The sequence below is a fragment of the Echiichthys vipera genome, assembly GCF_963691815.1.
Source record: "Echiichthys vipera genome assembly, chromosome: X".
NCBI classification, from domain to species: domain Eukaryota; kingdom Metazoa; phylum Chordata; class Actinopteri; order Perciformes; family Trachinidae; genus Echiichthys; species Echiichthys vipera.
The window spans coordinates 27,667,412-27,693,454 of record NC_139825.1 but is presented as its reverse complement, the minus strand read 5'-3'; the positions used below and the strand labels follow the sequence as shown (position 1 = coordinate 27,693,454).

General features: G+C 41.5%; 3 protein-coding genes across 3 annotated transcripts; 1 reads left to right on the top strand and 2 right to left on the bottom strand.

Moving 5' to 3' along the window:
• Positions 1-708: 708 nt before the first annotated feature.
• On the bottom strand, positions 709-2,440 carry LOC310965128 (uncharacterized protein). Its single transcript, XM_083938546.1, has 3 exons — positions 2,259-2,440; positions 1,453-1,639; positions 709-1,213 (listed from the first exon to the last, which is right to left on the bottom strand). Exons 2-3 carry the CDS (start codon positions 1,460-1,462, stop codon positions 885-887), a joined length of 339 nt encoding a protein of 112 aa, XP_083794672.1. The 5' UTR covers positions 1,463-1,639; positions 2,259-2,440; the 3' UTR covers positions 709-884.
• Positions 2,441-3,180: 740 nt separating this feature from the next.
• Positions 3,181-19,537, top strand: usp4 (ubiquitin specific peptidase 4 (proto-oncogene); the record flags this gene model as incomplete). Its single annotated transcript, XM_083938718.1, has 22 exons — positions 3,181-3,338; positions 4,645-4,772; positions 4,885-5,015; positions 5,103-5,229; positions 5,384-5,529; positions 6,363-6,424; positions 7,010-7,150; positions 8,871-8,988; positions 9,105-9,278; positions 9,509-9,667; positions 11,487-11,711; positions 11,904-11,987; positions 12,096-12,190; positions 12,286-12,462; positions 12,582-12,808; positions 12,933-13,139; positions 13,241-13,311; positions 13,392-13,507; positions 13,608-13,757; positions 17,203-17,306; positions 17,662-17,750; positions 18,072-19,537. The coding sequence occupies 22 exons, from the start codon at positions 3,181-3,183 to the stop codon at positions 18,192-18,194; spliced, it is 3,012 nt and encodes a 1,003-aa protein (XP_083794844.1). The 3' UTR covers positions 18,195-19,537.
• Positions 19,538-22,062: 2,525 nt separating this feature from the next.
• gpx1b (glutathione peroxidase 1b) lies at positions 22,063-24,189 on the bottom strand. The gene is made up of 2 exons (XM_083938808.1): positions 23,898-24,189; positions 22,063-22,773 (listed from the first exon to the last, which is right to left on the bottom strand). Exons 1-2 carry the CDS (start codon positions 24,111-24,113, stop codon positions 22,423-22,425), a joined length of 567 nt encoding a protein of 188 aa, XP_083794934.1. The 5' UTR covers positions 24,114-24,189; the 3' UTR covers positions 22,063-22,422.
• Positions 24,190-26,043: the final 1,854 nt, after the last annotated feature.

The following is a 26,043-nucleotide window of genomic DNA, read 5'->3' as shown; positions in this document are numbered from 1 at the left end:
TTCCTTGGTCTCTGCGTTTGGCTCCGTTCTGTCTAAGGTGGTGGGCACTGGGTCTTCATGCTCACGTGGGGGCTCATTCTCCACCAGGGGACCTTCCTCTGTGACTCGTGCCTTCAGCAACATTGGGTCCTTCGGCTCTGTGGTTTTTGCCCTGGCTTTTGGTCCCTCTTGTCTCACCTGCTGTTGCAGTGCAAGGTTGCTTTTGGTCCTTCTGTCCGCACCTTTTTTTCCCCTGGTGGATCCGTAACCCTCTGAACGTGGTGACTTTCTCCCATCCACATGCATACCTTCGGAAGGATCTTCTCTATACAATTACTGGATTTCTGGAGTTCTCGTTGTCCGTGTCCATTGCCATCGTCACCGTGTGGTCTGTCCTATTGGACCAATCTTTCATCCCGCCTCTCGGAGGGCCCATGGGTTGTTTTCCTATGTGTTTCTTCCTAGTTAGGTTTGGGTGTCTCTCACGAGAGACTAGTGCGTTGGGTAACTAGCTGTTCACTCCCAGTGCGGTCTTTCCCTGCTGCCATCCAGTCTTTCCTGGTTTTCCTCCAGTCTTCCCTGGACTCCAACTGCCCTATTCACAGTAGTCATTGGGTTTTCCAGAACTTCAGTAATTGCACAGGAAGATGTTACCACCTGCTGGGCATTGCTGCCTGTCGCACCTCCTCCAGTGTCCATGGGTTTAGCCACAGGGTCATCCGCTGCAGGGTCATCAGCCAGGAACCACCATTCTTCGACATTTCACCCCTTTGATCCTGGAACGTCTCCTGGTGGCGGAGCGGTGACAGGGACGTCTCCCTGTCCCCCCTGCAGCTGATGGCTGTTCTCCCCTGTACCTGTTATCTGGGGTTAGATGTTCTTCCCCCAACACCGATCCTTCCTCCTTAGCCAGAGCCAAAAGCTCCCTTTCTCAGCCTCCTCTGCCAGATCCTTTGTTGCCCTCCTAACTTCCTTCCAGCTACTCCTGCTTCCCTCAAGTGGCGCATGGTCGACAAGCCCAAGAAGCCTCGACATACGACCTCCACTGGGTAGATGGCAGTCTTCCAACCAGCTTTCCGACACTCATCAGCGAGCTCTGTGGACTTGGCCTTCTTCCGTTCGAAGGCGGCCTCAATCCCCTCCTCCAGTGGTACTGTGAGCTCGATGAGGTGCACAGATCTTGCCTTGGTTGACCACACAACTATGTCTGTCCGGAGGGATGTGGTGGTTATCTCTGTGGGTAAGAAGAAGAATAAGAATAAGAATTACTTTATTTATCCCGCAACGGGGAAATTGAATTTTTTCACTCTTATTATTAATCATGTTACACACACACAGGCCCGAAATACACACATGCACAGACAGGACCAACTGGCTTTGGCACACAACGAACAAAAAAGAAAAACACTAATTATTGCTGACTAACACAATTTGGCAATACACATAATCCAAAATTAAAACAAGAACTCTTACTTGAGGACATGGAGAGTTTCCTGCAGTGGCTCTTCTGTCGACCCTTAACTCATCATTTCCTCCTCTGGGCCCAATGACATATCCCCAGGTTGGTCCATGAAAACAGAGCAGGACTCATCATCATTGTGAGCAGGGCTGGGCAGTGTCTGTGTCCCCACATTTACCATCCTGAGCTGTACTTGGACAGCTAGGATAAAAAGAGTTTCACATTGTATTATATACATTATATATATTACATTATATTGTGTAAACAAACGTGAAGCCATACATTTAATGGCTACTTGATTAGCTACACCTGTACAGTCTAATGCAAACCAACAGCCCTGCTATAGAAACCTTTACAAAGTTTATAACGTAATGTTCTAAATGGCAGTCTGAGATCTGTTAATTCAGTTACGTTGAATATTGAGGTGATAGTTAGCCTGAGTGAGTTAGTAGCAGTGAGTTGCGCCAGCCTGTATCATGTCTTGATTGTATAGATATTATACATCATTGTAAATGTGTTGACATGCACTAATGTTAAATATAAGAGCAAATTTGCACTAAAGTGTATAAATACACTGCCTATAGTTCCACAATGATATAAGATTGTAACCATTAAACAATAAAAAAAGATCAATATATGGCGCCAATGTTGTTATTGTAGCGTCATTATGAACAACACGGTAACATTATTAGCTAGCTAAGTTAGCATGCTCTCTGAGATGATTTAGCTATCTGACAACAATACACACGAAACCATGTGTTGCTTGTCATTATAGCAATCAGTATGCCCAAGTTAGCAAATATAAGGAAACAAAACTTACGGTGCACAGTTCTTGTTTTCGTGGAGCTGATGCTCTGACGGATCCATGACCTTCACTTCCACCTGCGGCGGCCCCAAGAGCTGCTGCTGCTGAAGCTGATAAAGCGACCGCATGTATTGAAGGGGCCGCACATGTTTTCAGCCTCACCCTGTCCTTGCTTCGAAATCCCATGCTGAATTCCATCACATCCCCAGAATCATAGGCTTCCTTTCAAAAATGAGCACCGGAAACGATTGCGCTTTTCGTTGCAGATGCCGCCACAAAGTCCTGCCCCTTAGCCTGTACACAACTGATCCAGGCACGAAAACTAGCTCTATTCATTTTCCTGTTAGGAAAACGATGTCCTGTCATGTTGGAATTTGTGCATCCTGCACAAACACAATAATTCACCATGAAGGAAACGCGAGAACTAATTCACCGAGTCACAACCACTAAGACTCACTATCAGCTACTACTGCGCATTGAGCTAAGGCAGAGTCAAAGAACGCGACTCCCTTCTCCTACGTAAAATGACGCGTTTGACGTATGATGTTAAATTTTTTTTATTTTTTTTTTCGAGGCACTGCTCAAAACAGCCACTTTTACCTCTGATTTAGGCCCATATGTCTTGTAAACCATATACAATCCTACATTTACTTATGGCCATTTTCAAGTATGGTTAACTGTAAATTTAGTTAAAAAAAATTAACCTGCAAATAGCCCTTTAAAGACTTCTCACATCGTGAGAATGATCTCATTTGTTTTTTGTTGTTGTTATGAAATCAATATGTACGTTTATGTTTATGTATATGTAAAGCTCCTTCCTGTAACGTTATTTATTTTGTAATGTCGTTATATTATTGATAATAAAGTTTGTTTAAAAAAACAGCTCCCGACTCTGCTCATAAATGCGCGTTCACGTTAAACCGGCACAGTCAGTTGCATGATGGCCGAGGGAGGCGGACCCGAGCCGGGTGGCGCGGCGGACTCAGACTCAGACTCGGACCCGGTTGCCGCACAGATGCCAACCCCTTCAACCGAAAATCAAAAACACAATATTGGGGCACTTTTAAAAACACCTCTAAGAAAGGGTGATGAATGGTAAGACTTGGCAGCGTTACCTGGGAGATTCAGCTAAGCGTTAGCTTGCGAGAAACAGGAAATGCTAACGCGCTAATGCTAGCACGCTAACGGCACCGACGGTTGCGAGTCTGAAATCCAAAGCTGCTGTGCTGCCAGCTAATGTTTAAAAGTTAGCACGCTAGCTGATAGCCTGTCCGACTTAAAATGTTCCTGTGTAGAGTGGTGCCTGTAATAATGTTGGTCGTAAACAACTAATCAAGCGTAGCTTAGCTAAGTGGCTCATTTGTACGGTATTTAAACGTTAATGCCTGTTTAGTGACAAGTTAAGGGACATTGGCTGATGTGGTGGCTAGTTAGAATAGGCCCTGGATTCAGATGGTGTGTTCTCCTGCCAGTCATACCGGCTGGTAGCTTATACAAGTAGTAATCAGGAAATGGGCCCTTTTGACAGGAAAGCTTTGCGACGTGGTTATATTGCTTGTGGTGGCATGCCAGTCGGAAGTTGTCAGACAGGTTTTCTTAACTGGCCATTTTCATGTGTTTAGCTAACATTGTTTCAGATCATAAAGACTACTCAGGCCTGGGCATGATGGAGTTGGGTGTATTTAAGAGGCTTCACCACAGCGATAACATTTTACAGCAGAGAAATGTCGGATACGCAACTCATTTCAGTTGCTTTCTTTGTTGAAATAAAGGGGCACCTAGGGAAGAATATGCCACTTTATGTCTGTCAGCTGCTCAGCCCACATGTTCGCATAGATGTTGGAATTGGTCAGTTACTGCCTATAAATAGTGTTCCATGATATGCAGTTAATATGAACGACTACCCCATGGAATTCAAACTGACCTGAATGGTTTTCCAAAAGCACCTTAAAACAGTTGCATAGCTTGGGGGTGGGGGGGGTTTAAATGTCATACACCTGATTTTGACTGAGAAACCACCCATTTGAGGCTATTGCATTAGTTTTGACAGTTAGTCGTCAAACAAAACAAGAGTTCCATGACTTCAGCATCTTGTCATGTGAATACTTGCTAACAAGCCTATTAACTAAAGCAGATTCTCGCTTTGGAGGAGATTAAGTCAAACTAGCTCGCTGTTACTATATCTGCAAATGCCAAGGCAGTTTGGTGTTACATAATGTTCCGGGTTGGCATTAGAATGAGTACAGTGTCTCTCCCAACCTCACACATTGTATCATCTATTGACTCTTTTCTGTCCTTGCTTGATATCATAAATATATGCAGTTATATTTTCAGAAGAATCAATCAAGTCTCCAAAGTGTGATATGTTAGTCATTAACTGTTAACAACCTATTTGTTTTAGGTATCTAATAGACTGCCGGTGGTTCAAACAATGGAAGAAATATGTTGGATTTGACAGCTGGGACATGTACAATGTTGGAGAACGTAGCCTCTATCCAGGACCAATTGATAACTCCGGGTTGTTCTCAGGTACTTTGATACATTGATTTGCTTGCTCATGAGAACAGAACAGATACCACATAGAGTTTAAAAGAATTGTTCTTCAGCTTCTAGTCATCATTTTTTTCATGTTTCCTTAAAGACCAGGAGACTCAGGCACTGAAAGAGCACCTTATAGATGAGCTCGACTATGTCCTCGTACCCACTGAGGCATGGAATAAGCTTGTCAGCTGGTATGGCTGTCTTGAGGGCCAGAGACCCATCGTCAGGAAGGTAATGCTGTTGAAGACTTTAAAAAAAAATGTTTTAACCTCGACCATTCATTTATGGATTGGGATCCTAAATGTCGTTCTTCTCCAGGTTGTTGAACATGGCATGTTTGTCAAGCACTGCAAGGTGGAGGTATATTTGCTGGAGCTGAACTTGTGTGAGAATGACAACATGGACAATGTTGTCACGCGCCATTTCAGTAAAGCTGATACTATAGGTGAGAGTCTACATGAATGTCCTATGGATTCAACATTGCATTGGAAATAACAATGTAGATGTCATACACTGTCAGATATGAAATGTGTATTGTGAAACAAAAAAAAAGAAGTAGAAAAGATAATGAGCAGGCCCTGTAAATCTCTCCTTTCTAGATACTATAGAAAAGGAGATGAGGACGCTGTTCAATATCCCATCAGATAAGGAGACACGGCTCTGGAACAAATACATGAGCAACACCTACGAGCAACTGAACAAGCCAGACAGCACTGTACAGGATGCTGGTCTCTTCCAGGGGCAGGTAGTGTACAGCTGTGCTATTCAATTAACCTTCAGATCAGTGATAGTCTCTGTTCCTCATTTCTTTTGAAGAACATCATGGCTCAGTAACATACTGGTACCCACTTTGCATACATTATTCAGTTACCAACATTGTACAGAATAACAGGAACTCTGAGAGTCTATTGCAATACAATAAAATTAGCCCTGCAGATATATATTGTTACGGTTATAACATGTAAGTCTTGTGTCAGAGAGGTCACGTTTGGGGTTATGGTTTAGATGTATGATCGCAGAAGTTTGTGATGGTGTTGTATTGCAAGGATAATTTAAGGTATCATTAATATCTTCTGTTCCCGTTGGGAATGGGGGAATGTGGGCTGGACTGGGTGCACAAAAAAAGAATGACATCTTACCATACACCATTCAATTCAATATAGCAACACCACAAACTATGGCCTTAAGTGTTACTGTAGAGATGAGTTAATACCTTCTAACCAAAAAAATGAGCGTTGAAAGTTTTGCTATTCCATTATATTGAATTACAATAAACCGTACAGGTGGTCATGCTATTGGGCCCATACTTGTACTTTGTAGTCACAAGTTGCAATGTGAAAGGCATGAGATAAAGGTTCAATTTATCACATCAACTATTGTCCCAAATCTGTAAACTAAAGGTCAAAAACGGATCAATCGCACACTGAAGTAAGTTCAGTTGATAGACCTACCTGCAGCTGCTAAAGCTTGGCAGCACACGTTTAAATGTTGGTATTAAATTTAAGCCTGAAACATGATAGCTCTGACATGAAGGTCAGTTGTGCCAACCTGGCTCTCATTCAGCTTGTTTACCCACAGGTGCTTGTGATCGAGCGGCAGAATGAGGATGGCACGTGGCCCAGACAAGCCTCCCATCCCAAGTAAATTAATAACTTGATGTTTTTGTCCTTCAGTATAAAGAGGAATTGTATCCTAGTATAAAGTTTTAGAACATTTAAATATAGATGTAAAATCATAGACTGTATATAAAGATGGATTGCTTGGACAGCTCCTCAAAAGTGAAGCCCAAACACATTAATCGCACCCTGGTGGCTGGTTGGAGTATAGGTCCTAAATCCCGCCCCCTCTGTGTTTGCGGATGGGACGTAGGCCCTTTTTTCTAATAACTTTGGTTTTAAGTAGTTACTTGATCCTATGAAAACGGGGTGAAATGTCATGATTGACAACTGTTACTGACTCACGATTGGTCCGGCAGGTGTATGGACGGGACTTTGATGATGTGCCCGAGCTCTGCTGCGCAGACTCTGGTTGCAAAATTAAAACTTGGTGGCGCCTGTTTTGGGATATTTTGGCTTCACTTTTGTACAGTGGAGGTAGTTGAGACGTGTTGTCCATCTTTATATTCTGTGTGTTAAAATGATGTCCAAGTTTACACAACATTGAACATTTGAAACAATTGCTACTAATGTGCTTTTCTAAAACATGGTTTTGCTCTTGGTCACCAGATCCAGTACAACCGCATCCAGGAATTTCTCTACCTCCCCAAAACTCTCCTCCAACTCAGCAGCCAGTAGCTCCTCAACAGTAACCAATGGAGACAGCAGCTCTGGATACACACTTAACAACAGCACCTCCACTGGAAACAGGCAAGAGTCCTTCACTGTTTTCCCCATGCACAGTACCGTCCTTTACCTTTGCTTTATGTGGCACAGGACTTTTCAGTGAGAATCACATGGTTTTGGAGCAAACATGTAACAACCAGAACTTAATTTGACTTATTGTTATTTTGTACCAGTTCCACTTCCTCAGCTTCTGTGGTTTTTAGTTGGTACATCTCCAAAGATTATTTTTATGTCCCGACGAAACTTTCTCAACCAATATTTCTTGTGTGTTGAAGATATTTAAAAGGAGATAGTCACACATTAAACTTAACTAAACACTAAAACATTTATTTAATCAGTACATCAGATCAGTCTAACTCAAATCTAACCTTCATCAGAGCATGAGGTCTTTTTTGAAAGAAGAGATCATCTCTTGTCTGTTACACACTACATAATTAAAACAATGTGTGTTCTCTACCCATAATATCGTCAAATTCTTATCTTACAGTACTTCTGCTTTTCATTGCTTTCATGTTTGTCAGTATTTCCATTTGTAAATCTGTTTTGCAACACCGTGTGTCACCCAGAAAAGCAGTGCCTGTCAACAGCCATTTAAAAGTTATTTTGCAATGCAGGGATATACGGTATGCTGGCAAATGTAACCTTCCAGTTGAATTGTCAAATCACTTCGATTGGTTTTATTAATAATATGTATTGGAAGTAAATTAATTGTGGATCATTACTAATACTTTGCTTAAAAGTACTAAGTAGTTGCAGTGTGAAAAGAAATTCTGTATAGAAAAAGAATATGCGTTAAGATTCACCGATAATCGTTTTATAATTGCATCGCAGCCCTCTTAATCATAATAAAACTGCGAGGTGCCTAGAGATTCCCACCCATAATATAAGGTGTACGTAATTTGATATTAAATGCAAAATCAAAGTTTTGACTACATTTACATGTGTGATAGAGACCTCATTTAACTAGACATAAAACAAATCAGTTATTTAACTTTTTACATGAACTGCCCTGGGCTCCTGTGATCATGAGTTTTTGGGCCAGTATTCTTTGTGAGACAAAAGTGTGGTGTTGATAGCCCAGGCGATATTACTCGTTACAATTCACAGAGGTATGCAGTGGATAACCTGTTTTTAAATTTGATATTTTGGGACCATATTTGAATATTTTAAACATGAGTGCAGGGTTTGTACAGGTGCTGGAAATCCTTGAAAACACTTTAATTTTAGCGGGGTGTATTCAAGGTTTTAAAAGGGGTTGGATTTTGAATAAAGTGCTTGAAATGTATGTTATATGGGATGGTATATGTGATATAACACAGATAAAAGAAGATCTTCATCTTTTAGAGACTGAAAATAAGTTTTTCTGACATTTTTACATGCATGCATTAACTTGGATTAACAGAATTCGTAGTTGGGGATTGTATTTCTGTCGATCTGTTAGTCGAGTTAGTTTTGCTTTCATTTTGTCGTCCTTCTGTAGAAAGCTGTCTCAAAACATCATGTTGGATGTTTATGGGACGATGACATCTAATTTATGTGATGAACAAGTGCAATGATAACTATACTGAAAACTGAGTAAACATGTAGTTTACCACAGAGTAAGGTGCTGAGAAATCATGAAAATGCACCTTGAAGTGCTTGAATTTTACTTTGGAAAAAGTATAGGGACCCTGCATGTGGCTGGCTGCATCACAGGACAGTGTGTTTTGGGATGCCCATGGTAACAAGTCTGCTCTTTCTACAGACTGGGGGGCTACAATTCATACAGCCCCTCTTACAACTACAGAGAATCACAGTCACAGCCTGGACTCTGTGGTCTCAGTAATTTGGGCAACACATGCTTCATGAACTCTGCTCTCCAGGTAAAAAACAAACAAACGACTAATGCTATAGTTGCATCTTCCATTTAAAGAAGGTCACTTGCCATGTTTTGGGGGTTTATGTTCACTTAATCAACTTTCATTCCCTGTTCTTTCAGTGCCTGAGCAATGCATCTCATCTCACAGAGTACTTCCTCAATGATCAGTACGAGGCAGAGATTAACAGAGAGAATCCCCTGGGAATGAGGGGAGAGATTGCGGAGGCCTATGCAGAGCTGGTAAAGCAGATGTGGTTGAGCCGAAGCAGCTATGTTGCCCCGCGTACCTTCAAAGTAAGTTGTCAAATTATTTCATCTTAAGTGCATGTGTACAGATTAACCCCTTCCCAGGTCAGTTTAGCCTGACATTGGAGTGTTTTAACCCCCTTCTTGACAAGCTCGCACGACATGGTTGGTCAACATGGCCCGGCAGCAGCCTGGTGAAAATCAAGGGGTTAGAATATATCCCTCACATTCTTAGATCTCCAAACAAAGTTTATCAAAGCTCCCTTTTTTGTTTCCAGACCCAGGTCGGACGATTTGCCCCCCAGTTTTCAGGCTACCAGCAACAGGACTCGCAGGAGCTGTTGGCTTTCCTGCTCGACGGGCTCCACGAAGATCTGAACCGTGTCAAAAAGAAGCCTTATCTTGCTCTGAGGGATGCAGAGGGACGACCAGACGAGGTATACTACAAATACATAGAAATGGTGTGACACTGGTTTTCAAACTTAAAGACATAGATTTAGAAATGTAATTTTAAGCAGCTTACAAAAACGCAAGGGAGGTATAAAAAATACAGTATAGGATAACCAATAAACTCTTAGCTAAATAAATACAGAAAGTATATACTGTAAACAATAAACTCTTGTAAGAATACAGGTAACATAAAATTCACGGAAAATGAAATCCGATAAGTTACAAGGGCTGGTTAAACCTGTTGAAGAAGTCGTTCAGGTCGTTCGCCCTCTCAGTTGTCTCCCCCTGTAGCTCTGGTCTTTGTGTTGTGACCTGTGATCGTCCTCACACCTTCCCAGACCTCCCTCATGTTGTTTCTGCTCCACCTTTCTCCTGTAGCTGTCCTTAGCTTCCCTCACACAGTGTTTCACCTCCTGCTATGCTGCCTTCATGGCCTCCCTGTCCCTGCTCTCCTGAAGGCAGCTTTCTTCTTGAGGACAGCCTTCGCGCGTTGCCCATGGCTTGTTATAAGGGTTACAGCGGACAGTCTTGACAGGGGTTGTCACCGGCTGTTTTTACGTCCGGGGGGTATACAATGGCTGTAGGTGAACCAGGTTGTGATATGACTTCCCCAGTGGGAGGAGGGGAGTCCCTCTGTATGTATCCCTTACATTAGCATACAGGAGGTCTATTGTCCTGTTTCTGTTGGGACGGTCTACAACCTGGTGAAAAAAGCCAAAGTAGAATCCAAAGTTGCATGATTAAAGTCCACAGAGATGATCATAAATGCCTCAGGGTGCTGTGTCTGCAGCCTTTCAGTGACTGAGTGGATCTATTCACAGGGCTGCTTCCGCTCTTGGAGGGATGTAAACACCGACGGTGATCACTTGACTGAACTCCCTCAGCAGATAATATGGCCATAGGCTAGCAGCTTGACGTCCCGGCAACATGAGACTTTCTTTACTCGGATATGTCCTGGGTTACACCAGCGGTTGTTCACATACATGAGCACCCACCTTTGCTTTTTCCGCTTGCTTTTGTGTCTCTTTCGGGTCTCACAGCAGTGAATCCCCGCAGGTCCACGTTAGCATCAGTTACGAGGTGGTTTAGCCATGTCTCCGTAAAGATTAAAAATCTGCTCTCACGGTGGATCCGCTGGTTGTTCAGCGCAAACAGCTCCTCGATCTTGTTCGTCAGCGAGTTCACATTCCCCATGATTATGGGCGGAATCGATGGCTTGTAGCGCCTCAGATTCTCCGCTCGCTCTGCCTTTAGCTTCGCCCCTGCCTTGCAGCCCCTGGGTCTCCTCCTCAGCTCCGCCGGGACGGGGTGTCGTATCCAATCTTGTCCCTTTTGTGTGTAGAGCCAGCACTTCCTCTCTTGAGTAATTGAGAAAACTGGCTCTTCGTTGCATTTTAAGGTTAGAAATATCCATAGGATATATATATATAAAACACACAATCTCTTCAAAAGAAGAGTAAAAAAGTGGAAAAGAGAGGTTAAAATAAGGTAAAAGAGCTAAAAACCGGAGAGCTACTGGAGAGGCAGCCATCTCCTGCAGCGCCAGACGCTAAACTTTGGGCATTTTGAGCATAACTTTTCATAAAGGAACTAAAACGGCATTCAGAGGCTCTGTCTGATGCCTGAATATGGTACTGCTTGAATAATATATATATTGCAGCACTCCTTTTATGCATGTCTTTTGATTTATGAAATTGGCTGCTTTGATGTACATTATTTTATATTTCTGTTATACTCAATATATCACTTTTATAAGGTTTTAAAATGGCATCAAATTAAAAAAAATTCTGTATTGTTGTATTACAGATTGTTGCAAAAGAAGCCTGGACGAACCACCGCTTGCGCAATGACTCTATTATAGTTGATATTTTCCATGGCCTCTTCAAATCAACTCTGGTGTGCCCAGAGTGCTCCAAGGTGTCTGTGACCTTTGACCCATTCTGCTACCTCACACTGCCTCTGCCCATGAAAAAGGACCGTACTATGGAGATTTTCCTGGTGCGATCAGACCCTCAGTCGAGACCAACTCAGGTAAGGTGGAATTTAAGCTCTAGGGTTATTGCTCTACAACAACTACAATTAAACTAATGGTAATAAATACAACTAACGTTTTTAAAAACAGAATTGGCTTTGTTCTTGCAATTGATGTTTCTGAAAGCTCAAGCATTTAACGAATCTGCTCACTGACTTGGATCATACATCTCTTTCTTCTCTGTCTGACAGTGTCGAGTGGTGGTCCCCAAACTGGGTACAGTGACAGACCTCTGTAGCGCCTTGTCCAAACTCTGTGGATTCCCCTCTGAAAATGTTAGAATTATATCCTTTTATATTTCCAGCTCTACATTTTCTTTGTCTCTATCTTGGTTTGAAATGGAAGTAGTATGTGCTAACTTTGCAATTCGCTTCTATGTCTAGATGGTGGTGGCGGACGTTTACAATCATAGGTTCCACAAGATTTATAGACGGGACGATGGCCTCAACCAAATCATGGAAAAAGATGACATCTTTGTGTATGTCTTGTTGTTGACTGAAAGATGAGATGTCACTGTGGGTTCTGTTTAATACTAGGTGTGTATAATGTGTGTGGTGTTGTTGTTATTTGCAGGTATGAGGTGCAGGAAGAGGACAGCGAGAGGATGAACCTGCCTGTATATTTCAGGGAGCGCCACTCGAAGCATGCTGGCAGTTCCACCATGCTGTTTGGCCAGCCTTTACTCATCACAGTGCCCAGACACAACCTCATAGCAGACGTTCTTTATGACAAGATTCTAGAGAGGATTGGGTAAGGACCTACTGTGCGGATTGTAAGGAAGGGAACTACATGCCAGTGCAGTGACTGTTAAAAAAAAAGTGAGCTCTCGGTGCATGTGCTCGTTAACCAATCTCCGTTCCCTGTTGCAGGCGCTATGTAAAACAAACCCAGAGCCCTAATGGTGAAAGTCGGGCCTCAGCCTCAGCAACCTTTGCCAGTTGCAGCCAGGCTCCTGAATGTTCCACATCGTCTAGTCAAAATGCCACTCTGGGTGGCTGTGGCAGCCCTCTGTCAGATGGGGCCTCGTGCAGCACCAGCTCCAGTAACGGCAGCAACCACTCAGGGACCTGCAATGAAACTAACGGGGTATATGATGGTAAGCAGCTACTGTTATCTGTCGCCTGATTTAAATAAATGTAAAGGCAACATTGATTAGCCATGCAAAAAAAACAAACAAACTCCAAAGTGATGAGATTCCATTTTTTTCTGTTCGGGTGAAGAGGAAGCCATGGATCACAAGGTGAGTCCAGAGCCAGAGAATGGCCAGTCGGAAGAAGAAAACTCTGACTTGGAAAACGGGTCTAAAGGCGACATAGTCAAGCAGTGCTCTTCGCCAGCCAAGCTCTTCACTTTCAGCATTGTCAACTCTTACGGAACAGCTAACATCAGCCCGCTGCTCTGTGATGAAAATGTCCTCAAACTGAATCGTCAGTGAAATTTTTTTTACTTTTAAACTTACAATTGCATCGATAGTTTTTTCAAAGCCATTGTGTGTTGACACAGCCTCCTTCGCCTCCTCTCTCTACAGCACATTCCACAGTGGCGATCGACTGGGACACAGAGTCAAAGAAGCTGTGTTACGATGAACAGGAAGCAGAGGTTAGTAGGTTCATCATCAGAAAATACTGTGACAAGATATGCAAACAGTTTGTTTATATTTGTATGAATATTGTATGCAGGCCTATGAGAAGCACGAGAGCATGCTCCAGCCCCAGAAGAAGAAAGCTACGGTGGCTCTGAGGGAATGCATCGAGCTCTTTACAACCATGGAGACACTTGGAGAACACGACCCATGGTAAGGGGTTCACAACTACAGCCTAGTTCAGTGTCAAACCACCACTTTTGTCTCTGTTTATCATTTACATAATAAAAATAATAATCTTTTTGTTATGCAGGTATTGTCCAACATGTAAAAAACACCAACAGGCCACAAAAAAGTTTGACTTGTGGTCGCTGCCTCGCATCCTCGTAGTTCATTTAAAACGGTTCTCTTACAACCGGTGTTGGAGGGACAAGCTGGACACAGTGGTGGACTTTCCCATCAGGTATGCAGACAGTATTGCTCATTAACTTTGTTACTCACTGACCTAGGGCTAACCTGAGCGTAACACAAAGTGCCCTCCCTTTTTCCCAACTACCAGAGATGAAGACGATTAGAGTTGCAGTCCAACACAAATTTATTTTTAGTGCAAGGTAGTTAATGTCAGGGTAAGCAAGGCCAAAATAACAAACAAAATATCTCTCCAAATTAAACTCACTGAACTATCCACCAGGAAATAATGTAGAAAAAAATACAGGAATCTTACCAGCCTCCCTAACACCAAACATGAGAAAAAAAGTTCCCAAACAAAATGGCTACTCACCCCTACCTACCAGGACTGCACTAAATAAAAATGTTTTTTTGCTCACAAGAACTTACCAAAGATTTACACTTGACAACAATCAAATCTACAACAACACATTCACACTTGACAACAACCAAATCTACACAACACAATACAGGGCAGCATGGTCTGGCTGGAAGTCAGGACAAAGGCAGAGAGGAAGACATCCTTTTTTAAGTCAGCGTGATCAGCTCCTGGCCAGCATCTCTCACCACCTGCAAAAAAATCAAAAGGGAAACATAAAACACAACAGGAGCAGCACCTCCCTCTGGCAGGGAGGATTAACTACCGAAACACACTCAAATACACACATCAAAACGTATACGACTTGTGCATAGCAAATATAGTGAATATATTTAAGAACAATGCTTTAGTCTGACGATGGGAGAAAGGCACGTTTTTTTTTTTGTCGTTTCAGACGTCCTAAGAAAAGATCTGAGCAGTCAAAATGTATAGACCACAGCGAAGGTGGACAGTCCTTGTGAAGGGCCTTTTTAAATTTTACATTGAACTTATTGAAGCCTAAGATTCACATATTAAGAGTTCTTGGCATTATGACTATACCAGGTGACTAAAATGTCTTATTTTTTGTGTTCATTATCAACATTAGTTATGCAGTTCTTCAGAAAAGCAGTGTTATTGAATGCAAAAATTGTAATTGATTATAATTCTCTAATTGAAATAAATTGGAAAATACACCTTGGGTTGTGACAAAATGAGCTGTAGGTGCAAATTATTTTATTATATTTTAAGAATAGTGTTTGTCATAGATTGTGCCAAAAGAACTGAGAAACACTGCAGTATCACTGGCATTTTTTACACGACGGGGAGCTGTAGTCTGAAACACAGAACAAAGTGACCTGAGGTATGAACGAGGAAATACTGTATTTATTGTACTTTCGAGAAATGGACTCTTGGCTCAGGGAACTGATAGACTCCAAAGAACAATTACACCTCTGTCCTTATCTGTTATTTAACCGACGTCTCTCACCTCTGCATGAGTCATTAACCTGTTTTCACAGGCACGTTTTTCCTGTCCATTTTATATTACAGTAGTTGTGGCTACCTGTCTCACTCTTGGTGCTGTGTACACCTCTGGGGTACTTGATCCATTAGAAATCAGGAGACAGAAAATTACTGAAATGCTGCTATAAAAAAAGTCACTCATGCTCACTAAAGCCACTTCCACATATGAACCGGATAATTGGGTCCAGGCGTAGTCTCTTTCACACATGCAACACACGGCAGGAGATTCTACCTCTCAGATGCGTTGTCATTTACTGTAAATACTCTGTTTGATTCAGACAAAGGGTGGTGCCTGGGTAGAGCTTACAGGAGGGAGGATATGACGCAGATAACACTGCATGGGCGGAGCTGGTTCTTAATTTTATCATCAACAGTCTCTTTTGACATTCTTAGAATTTGTCTGATGAATTTTGCATCTGTCCTCACAGGAAGAAGTTACCAAATCTCATCTTCTCTCCAGTTAGAAGTTTTCGTTGCCGTCTTTGTGTAAAACACCCTTCTTCCTCACCTTCAGAATCTTGTTTTCATCCGCTGTCCGTTGCAGCGCATGAGCCGCTCTATTCACATATGGGCTCGCTCTGAGGTTAAAGGGTCGTACCAGGGAGTTGGCAGGGTAAACTACATTTCATGCCTGGTCCAACTGAATCAGACATTTGCGTTCTCACGTACATCTTGGGTCATTACTAACTTTAGGTTTAGCAGTGCATGTGTGAAAGGGGCTTTAAGTGTAATGTACTCTCCCGAATTTCTGTCTTGATGGCTTATTTGATGTATGTAAATGCCGAAAAAGACCATGGGATGATTTTGCGCCGGAATTACATTTACACTTTCACAAGATCACCTATATTACTACTTTTCTGGTCTTAATTTATTATTCATGACTCGTATAAAGCAGCCAGACACGATTGCCTCTGTGCACTTTCTGCAGTCTCTGTGAACACTCTGTTCAGGTGACTCCTCCCCCTTGACCCTGTTCTGCAGAGCCCACTCCGTTGGCATTGGTTACCTTCCAGAAGACCTTCGAATGCAGGAGTCATCCCAAAGGGATCGATAAAGAGAAGTCTAATTCTGACAACAATGCTCCTTTTTATCTTATTCTTGGCCAAGACACGGTTAAAAGTGAAATTCACAAATACGTCTGTTTTATGTCCACGGCACAGCACGCCCAAAAAAATGTATGCTTCTGATTGGAGCAATCTAAGGTGTTACAACCGTCCCCTGTTACAACTGTACCTGGTCTCCCCTACTACGGAGTATTTTTCAAAGGTGGCAGTAATGAAGTGCGCACTTATACAATCATATCAGCCACAGTAAATATGAGATGTGGCCTAAAAATCCACGGCAAGACGTTTGTGAATCTGACTAGAGAGTCGGCTCCTCATAAGTGCGGACCAGAGAAGTAGTTCTGCTTCTATCCGGAGCAGTTAGCCGCTACGGGGGTCAGCTGCAGTTCAAGACGGTGTGTTTTCCTCCTTCACCGGCGAGAGACCCCTCCCGCACAGGCAAACACAGACACATACACAACACGGCAGTAGCGGCTCGCTTTCACGGTCCTACCTGCGTGGTGCAGTAACGTAATCTTTTTTTAACACTCGTGTGATGTGTAGTAACGTATTACGATCCTCTAGTTGGCCAGAAATCAGCCTGTCTACCCAATTTAGCCTGGTGCTTGGGTCTTGCTAGCAGCATGACTATGTAGGGAAGTCCGGCATCATCTACGTAGATAAGTTCATGAAATCGCTAATGGTAACCAAATCCTAGCGTTCAGAGCTGAGCACAGCTGAGCCAGACAGTGGTCAGGGCTCTTGTCTGAATGCATGTTCACCATTGTTTGATACCTTGGTGTCTTTTAACATGACTATACAATGTTATGAAAACATTTATTGGTCAGAAAAGACAGAAAGCATAATAGGTCCTCTTTAAGGTTGGCTTTAACCTCCACTAGGCCCATATTCTGTATTTTACATTACATGTGACTACGGATCTAGTTTTTATTTGTTGGCAGTTTTAAGTTTAATAACTCAATTTCAGTGTGGTGCCATTTTACGTTTCGGTGACTAATGATATTTTATTTTTTCAGGGATCTGAACATGTCCGAGTTTGTGTGTGACCCTAAGGCCGGCCCCTACGTATATGACCTCATCGCTGTGTCAAACCACTATGGAGGAATGGGAGGGGGTCACTGTAAGTCACTGTTTATTATTTTCTCTGTCATTTTTATGTATTGAATAACACTTTGCCTTTTTATTTTCAGCAGGTAATGCATCCACTCGCTAGTTCTTATGCCAACATAGTTTGTCAGTATTCACACCTCTACACAACATGTGTCAACAGATGGTATGCTGAACAACCGTTCAGTTACATTTTTAATATGGCCAAGTGCGTTACGCTTCTTTGTTCTCTGTCACAATGTTAGGTCTTTTGTTTTTAATATTTGCTTTGACCATTCATAGTGAACTGGTGTGATATTTGTATCTCTTCCTGGACGAACGAATGAACTGAATAGCTGTTTTTTTAACACTTCCTTTCCCTCTAACAGACACAGCTTATGGCAAGAACAAAGTGGATGGAAAGTGGTATTACTTTGATGACAGCAGTGTCTCCTCTGCCTCAGAGGACCAGATTGTGGTGATTAAAATCTTTTTTTTTATTTTTTAATAATTATAGTAAAACAAAAAGTCCCCTTACCCATCCTTATCCCTCCTAGCTCCGATATACTACAAAACAGTTGAAACCCATAATATGCATATTTCTTGCTAAGATACGACACAGACACAGTCCTTATGAACTAAGTTTTCAATGACCAAGTGTTATCCCTTGTGTGTTTTTTAATCATTGACTGATTGATGAAGATAACCCTTCAGCCTTCTTGTCTTTCTGTCGTTGGTGTCGAGTGTCCCTGTTTTGTTTTTGTTTGTAGTGTAATCCTACCTTTGTCAACCCTTGCAGACTAAAGCAGCATATGTGCTGTTCTATCAGCGCAGAGACAAGGAAGCCCCTTCTGAACCTCAGCCTTCGGCCTCGCTCGGAGGACCCCCAGAAGCAGCCGATGACCACATGGACACAAACTGAGGAGCCCCCGACGCGAAGGGACACGCACTGAAACACCTACAGCAAATAGAGACACTCGGATGCACATACAAAGCTATTTTAGTGACAGAGGACTCCACAGATTTTGACATTATTAACCCTACCATCCCCATATTTTCTTTGATTTCTGTATCGTATGTTTTCAACTAGAACCAACAACCTTGTCAGAAGAGTGACCCGAGAAAGACCTCCTCCCAGCGGGCGGTCTACTGATTTCTGATTCTAGTTTACTAGTCTGGAACTAAAGAGGAGTATAAATGGATATAGATCCTCTCACTGGATGAGCAGAATGTTAGAAGTGCCCTCAAATGCGTAGATAAACAAATGTTTTTTTTTCTGTTGCCCACAACAACAGTCAGAAATATTAAAAAAAAAAAAAAGCCAAATGCACATGTTGTTTCAACCAAAGCGTTCCAAGGTTTTTATGATAAAAAGTACCAACTGTTAGGACATTAGCAGTATACTGGCATTGTGCCTAGATTTATCCCTGATAATCTTGCTGTATTGAAGTAAAATGCGATTTTTAGGTAGGATGTGCACACAATACAATACAAAACATGCCATGCTCGTTGAAAGAATCCTGTGACCTTATTTCACCTGTGTGTGTAGAGTGGATCACTGATGGGATCCTGCTGCTACAGACGAGCTGTGGCAGTTGTGCTACTGGCCTGTCGGGTCTGTGTTGCATCTAATCCACAGACGGTATGTCTAGTTTCAAAGTGTATAAGATCTGTATCTTGATATGAGTTGCGGCAGAAGCAGCCTGGCTCTTGATCAGCCATACCCCCCCCCCCTTTTTTTTTTTTTTTTTTTTTTAGGGGGAAGCACAGAATGGTGTTGTCTCTCGGACCCTAAACATAAGGAGTCCTACCCTGCTACCATTATTTGTTTTCCCTTTTTTTGTAATCACAATGCAAAAGCGGCCTTTTGATTCCTGCAACCTGTCTAAAGAGGAGGCACTTTGAATTCTCCATGAGTACATTATCTACCTGCTTCTGGTGTATCTAGAATGACAGAATTGTTTGATTTGGCCTTAGCATTAAGGGTTATGGTCTGTCATACACTTCCAGGTCATTTTAATGTGTCTTATAAGCATTTTTTGATTGCTGCCTGTTCGGACCCCTAGCTCACCTGCAATGGCTTGTTATTATTAGTATTGTACATTAATGCAGCTGTGTATTAAAATGGCTATGTTATTTGATATCTTCAAAGCACACTGGGTGAAGCAAAATAAAGTGGTGCTCTTATTCATGAAACTTGAACTTGCTCCTTGTCATTAGGAACAATCTACACGTGTCATCAGACTCCCGCTGAGTGCAGGCATGTGGATCCAGTAGTTTTCCTTCCAGTGATCATTGTACACCACTCGGCTGTTAGGTAAAATAAGGGGAACCTGTTTCTGTTGGTAGCATAAGAGAAGAATCCCTTTGCTTTATCTTACTGGGGTGTTTATAGACAGAATTATCCAGGAAGCACAGTTATAACAGGTGTCTTGTATGAGTGTGGCCGAGTATAAAATACATTAACTTATGCTCGGTCTCATGGGTTTTCTTGTGAAATCAGATGGCAGTTATGACTTAATGATCTGTTCCCATAATGCTTGTTCTGTGGCATAAATTCTGCACTCATGCTGTTGCATTACAGCATGTTGATATAAAGGGCCTCCAAGTGTCCTTTTTGCTGTTTGTCGTTCAGAGATGATTTAACTAAATATAATCATTTAAGCCTATGCTTAGAAAAGCTTTACATCATATGTGTAATCCTAGGTGCTTGGTTGAAAACAAAATCTGGCTGCTAAAATGCGGTGAATCTTGTTTTCTCCCTAAATCACAACGGCGCTTCAAACTCAAAAATAACCGAAGATATGTAAATAATCATACTTGAAAATAGGTGTATAAATTCTTGTCGTCATATTTATCTTATTGCTGATATCCACAGTATTTGTTTATTACTAATAAATAATTGAATTCAAAGTACAATAAAGACTGGAAGCCTCAACAAGATGCTTTGTTTGGACTATTTACGTGCATAAAAATAGTATATGTGTACACAAATATAATATCCAAACGGGGGTCCCCAGTTTGCAGAAGCAGACAGAACAGGCATGAAAGCTAAGCAATGTACTGCTGTGGACAGGGGCAGCAGCGAGAGGTGTTACTGCCACCTAAAAAAAAATCCATTTCAGTGTAAATGTATGCTATGCTTTACCTTGCTGTCAGGCAGCACTTTCCTCCAGTTTTCGCATAAGTTTCCCCCACTCTCTTTCAGCCGTTCGGTCTCCCTCTGAAAAAGTTCTTCTTTTTCTGTGTACTTCGGCTCCTCAAGGTATTGAATTATCTCCACAGTAAACGAAGTCAATAAGCCTGTGAATGTTCTCATTTGTCCAGGTCATCGTTATCCCCAAAGCAATTTCAGTCAAAAGCAACTGGACTTGGTTATTTGTCTAGGAAGACGTTTCACCTCTCATCCAAGAGGCTTCATCAGTTCATGTACGCATCTGACCAGGCTGGGACTGGTCCAACTAACTGGTGTGGAAATCCAGGTATAAACTCTCACAAGACCGATGATGTCATTGGAACCCTTTGTGCTCCAAGTGCCAACGACCAACGTTAGAGTGGCAGTCGTTGGTGGGAAGTTGGTTTTCGGCTTTGTTAGTGCTCTATTGAGTCTTAACAACAGAACAATAGTTATTTGAGGTTAGATTGTTGAATCTCCTGAAGGGATGAAAGGGCAGCATTGTAAATTGGAGATAAGTGGTGTCTCAGAACTCCTTCTCTGTTTAGCGATGGTTTCTCTACTTTTACATAGATGGCTTCTTTTACTCCTCTTTCAAACCATCTGTTCTCTCCGTCCAGGATGTGGACATTGTTGTCGTCAAAGGAGTTGGCTTTCTCTTTGAGATGTAAGTGGACAGCGGCGTCCAGGCCTGAGGAGTTAGCCCTCCTGTGTTGGGCCATGCATTTATGCATCTTATGAGACAATTGTGTGAAATGTTATAGAGTAGGAATTATTCAGTTGTGGCCAAAAATGTGTTTTGTGAGGTCACAGTGACCTTGACCTTTGACCTCCAACATCTAATCACTTCATCCATGAGTCTAAGTGGACATTTGCGTAAAATTTGAAGACATTTCTTCCAGGGGTTCCTGAGATATTGTGTTTGCAAAAATAGGACGTATGAGGTAAAATTACAGGTTTTGCCAATGGAGTTTGGTGGCTTTGATGAGAGGATAGATAAGTGCTTCAACCCCTGCATAATCACCTGTCTGACAGCAAGGTTAAGTTGGGAAAATATTCTAAATATAGTGTGCACTTGAACTATATACTGCATATATAAATGCCTGTCCTCCTGTCTGCTTCTTCAAACTGGAGGCGTGTTGATCGCTATCCACTGTAGGTAATACCATGGACTATAGATAAGTGCCTCATACAACCCCACAACAACAAAAAAAAACTAGCCCTTTAAAGTCAATGGTAGTTGTGAAATTACAGTTGTGCTGTATTTCAAAATTGTTACATGCAGGTGATGCAACCTTAATTACATGCCATCATGCTGACTGACTGAGAAATGAACTCTGATCTGTGGTCTGCTGTAGGAACTGGTACCGCACAGGTAGTAATCACACTATTACTTCAAACCCGGGATTATGTTACATAAGTGATGGATGGATATTTTACCCATCATAACTTTCATTTTAAGGTTACATGCGAGGGGGAATAAAAAGACGTTTTCATATGGGACCTTAATAAAAGATCATGTTTTTCAAAAATGCTGTTTTTAAAATTCAACCTGTACCATGGAGTTTGAAATAAAATATATCTTTTAAAAAAAACCTAGGATGCAGTCAGGAAATGTTTGACAAATATATTTATTGCTCCACTTAATGCATCGAAAACACAGCTGGGCTTTACATGCACACAATGCAGCTGAGACATTCAGCCTTTTACATTCATCAGATACCCTCCTCACAACTAACTTGGTTTCAGAGGATGCCTTCATATAGTAAAAGAGCAGAACACAGCCATCGTTTACAATAGAGCACAGCTGGTCTGGAAAAGTGTTTTACACCATCTACAGAAGCTATGGAGGGAAAAACAATGAGCCCAAGGATGTTTCCCCCTTACGAACTAAAGGTTATACGTATTGTGCTGAAAAGCAGGTACAAGTAGAATCTGTAGGATGGGCGAATAACATGTTGGAGGACGGGATTCATTAGTTCGCCTGGCTGAGGAGCTTCTTGATGTCTCCCTCGATGTCACTGGTGAGGAACCTCCTGCTGTAGCGCTTGAACGGGACTCCATCCGGCCCGATAAGGAACTTCTCAAAGTTCCAGGCCAAGTCGTTCCTGCAGACCGGACTCCAGATGATTAACTTGGGATCATTAATCAGGGTGGTTGGGTCGTCGCTGGGGAAAGGGAGTTTTTCCCTCAGAAACACAAACAAGGGATGGGCATCTTTCCCGTTCACATCCACTTTCTCCAGGAGCTGAAACTTTGGCTCAAAGCCATTTCCTGGACGGATGTACTTCAGAGACACAAGGATTTCTTCATTCTTGCAGTTCTCCTGTATGGGTTGATCAGAAGATTGTGTGATTATGTGACATATGAGAAGTTTTCTTTGATACAGTCTAACATGGCATTACATCTATACAGACATTTATTACATCATTATAAGGAAGTTTTCTGAAGTAATCAGCAGAGGCTACTGTCACGAAACAATAAAGGTTTGAAGTTAAAACGTGTGTGACGGAAAATTTGACTGTCTTTCAGCAGTCGAACGTTACAATTTCAATACCACTTTGCATATTACAATATCATGAACTTCTAAATTGTTGAATATTTATGGCTAGTAAATCATTTGCTGCTTTACAGATCAGTAATCTGATGAGAAAACCATTACACAATTAACTTTTGATTTGCCAGGTTGTTTGGCTACAGGTTGACTTCAGGATCACATCCCTTGTTTGACTCAAAAGTTGCAACAGGGTTTGCTTTATCTTTTTATCTGGCTTTTTATTAAACAGAAGAAACCACTCCCCCTTGCCTTCCTGCTGATTGTTTGAACCATTATCTGTAGCTGATAGTGTTGCCATAAAAACTGAGTTGATAAATAATATATTTGTTATTGTGTTTATTATAATGGTGGAGCAGAACAAATTGCACAAGTAACAAGGAACAGCTTGCAACTAGTAGGCCCATTGTTACAGTTGGGTGACCAACTGACTCGTACCACCATTTCCTCATTTCTAAATATCCCTCATTGCTGAAACTTCTCACCGTCAACAGAAAAATGTTCCCTTGAATTTCAGGTTTACTTTTTTAGTTGTCAACCATTGGATTAGATAATGTGGTAATTTACTCAGATAATACTACTCTCTGTAGCAGTTAAAATGTATGAGACTAAAGATAAACTTGGATATAAACAAATTGCAAGCATGTAGGCCTATAATTAGTTTTTTTTCTCTGATAAACATTTGTTTTCCTCAAAGTAAGCAAATTATATTTAGTAAACAAATACACATAAAAAAATACATCAATAGAAAACAATGTAAAACATTCTTGCATCAAGCATAAGCTTATGTTTAAATAGGCAAAATAGAATAAATACAAACTAAATACATAATATAACCCCATGTGGGTGTGAAAGTCGATGAGCAGTTCTGGTGGATGTAACGTTATTTTCCTCACCTGGTGACCGAACTGGTTGCAGGGCACTCCCAGGATCACGAGCCCCTTAGCGGCGTAGCGCTCGTGGAGCTCGTTCATCTGGGTGTAATCCCTGGTGGTCGTACCTCAGAGAGACGCGACATTCTCAATGAGGACAACTTTGCCCTGCAGGGAGGAGAAATTGAACGGTTCTCCCGTTATTAGTTTGGACGTCAGGTTGTGAAACTTCGTTGCCATTCTTGAGATCTAGAGTATTATTCCCTTTGAGGTACAGTGTCCACTTCACTTCCGATCGACTCAGACTTCTGGTTTCTAGTGCCTTGAGACAACCTTTGAAACATGGTCAAAGATGTTGTATTTCACTTTCAAGATAGTTCACACCCTGCAGCCCGCGGGACGGCCGGTGTGACTGTTCCACTGTACCATCACATTAATATGGAGTGAATGGACCGAAATGTAATAATGAATCAAATTGATCAAATAATAAAATATATTCTACATAGAATGTTGGACTTACTATGTTGACTTACTATGCTAAAATAAGTCAAATTATGAGTTAGTATCCTAACTTTCTACTACTAACTAACTAACTAACTAACTAACTAACTAACGTTCTACTTTCTAAGCCCTAATAATCATATAATTATAAGTATCAGGACTTGGATATACCAATTAATTTTTAGCATTCTGTCTCATTTTTTTATTAGTTAGTTAAAGGTTTAATATTGAGAATGGGTATTCGTGTAAATTTGTATTTTATTTTATTCTTTTGTTAATTTGTATCCCTTTATTTTTTTCCATTGAAGGGCCAAGGTGCCTTCCTGCCCAGGTTGAGTAGTAGTCAACTACCTACTAGTAGTTTATCTCATGACAGGGGCAGTTTACTAATTTATTTGCTGCTGCACTTTAGTTTGAAACGCGCATGTTAATATCTTTTGAAAACAAAACATTAATTAAGCTCGTGAATAACGACGGTACTGGTCTAATGTTATAATTAAACCAAGCGAGGCAAAGACGGAGGCAGTGAAGCATCTTGATCAACGCTACACTCTTTGATGTGACTGCGCAGGTACAGCGCTCTGGGGTCGTGCCCATAGACATAAAGAGTAGACGCCTCATCGAACGTTGGGCCTATTGGCGCTGACGAGCGGTGGAGCCGCCATCTTGGCCCGGTCGCCCGCTCCACTCAGTGTAAGGACAGGACACGGTTCAGCGTATTTTAATATTCACAGTAGGATTAGCAGTAATAGAATATTCTGATATATGATATATGTGATGTATGATAGGTGTTTTGCAAACACTATAAATATAAACACAACAAGAGAAATCATTTATAGAGTATTAATAGGCTATATTTCATACATGAATACATAAATCTCTCTCTCACTCACTCTCTCTCTTTCTCTCTCTCTCTCTCTCACACACACACACACACAAACACACGCACGCACACACACAAACACACGCACGCACACACACACACACACACACACAAACTCAGAGAAAATTAAAATACATATAAATCAAGAGTATCAATACAATTAGGTCAGAGAGAGAGAGATGACATTTTGGACACATCTAAATACAAGTCAAACAGACACACTTTCATTTAAAGCACTAAAAAAAACAAGAGCCGAACCCTATATGTTTATAAATATTCAGAAATGATCCATGCTCTGCCAGTCGCATAGTCGTGGTAGTGGAGAGGAGAGGGAGGGTCCACATTTGAGCGAGTGTGTGTGGTATAAAAATATATATAACATTTTGTTAAATCGATCATTTTCACACTGTTTTGTTCTTGCACAGTTACCAATTTGAGTGTAGCTCTAATTGGTAAAGAAAGTGATGTTGTAGGAGTACTTTGTATAGTATCTAAAATGACTGTGTCCTTTGTTTTTAGGCAAGGTCTAATTATGTGAATGTCTTCTTTATTACATATTTTAATTATGTAGTAATTGTATTTAATGTGCAAACAAAAACACGGGGCATAGTTCAGTAATATCCATTTTAAATTATACAAACCATTTAAGATTTTTCCTTAGTTAAATAAATGTATGATTTTTTCTTTTCAGACTGTTTCAACTTCTGTGGTACAACTGAACTAAAAAAGCCTGGACCCATCAGTTCTGGTTTACAAACATGTGACGTTCGTCCTGCTTTAAGTGGA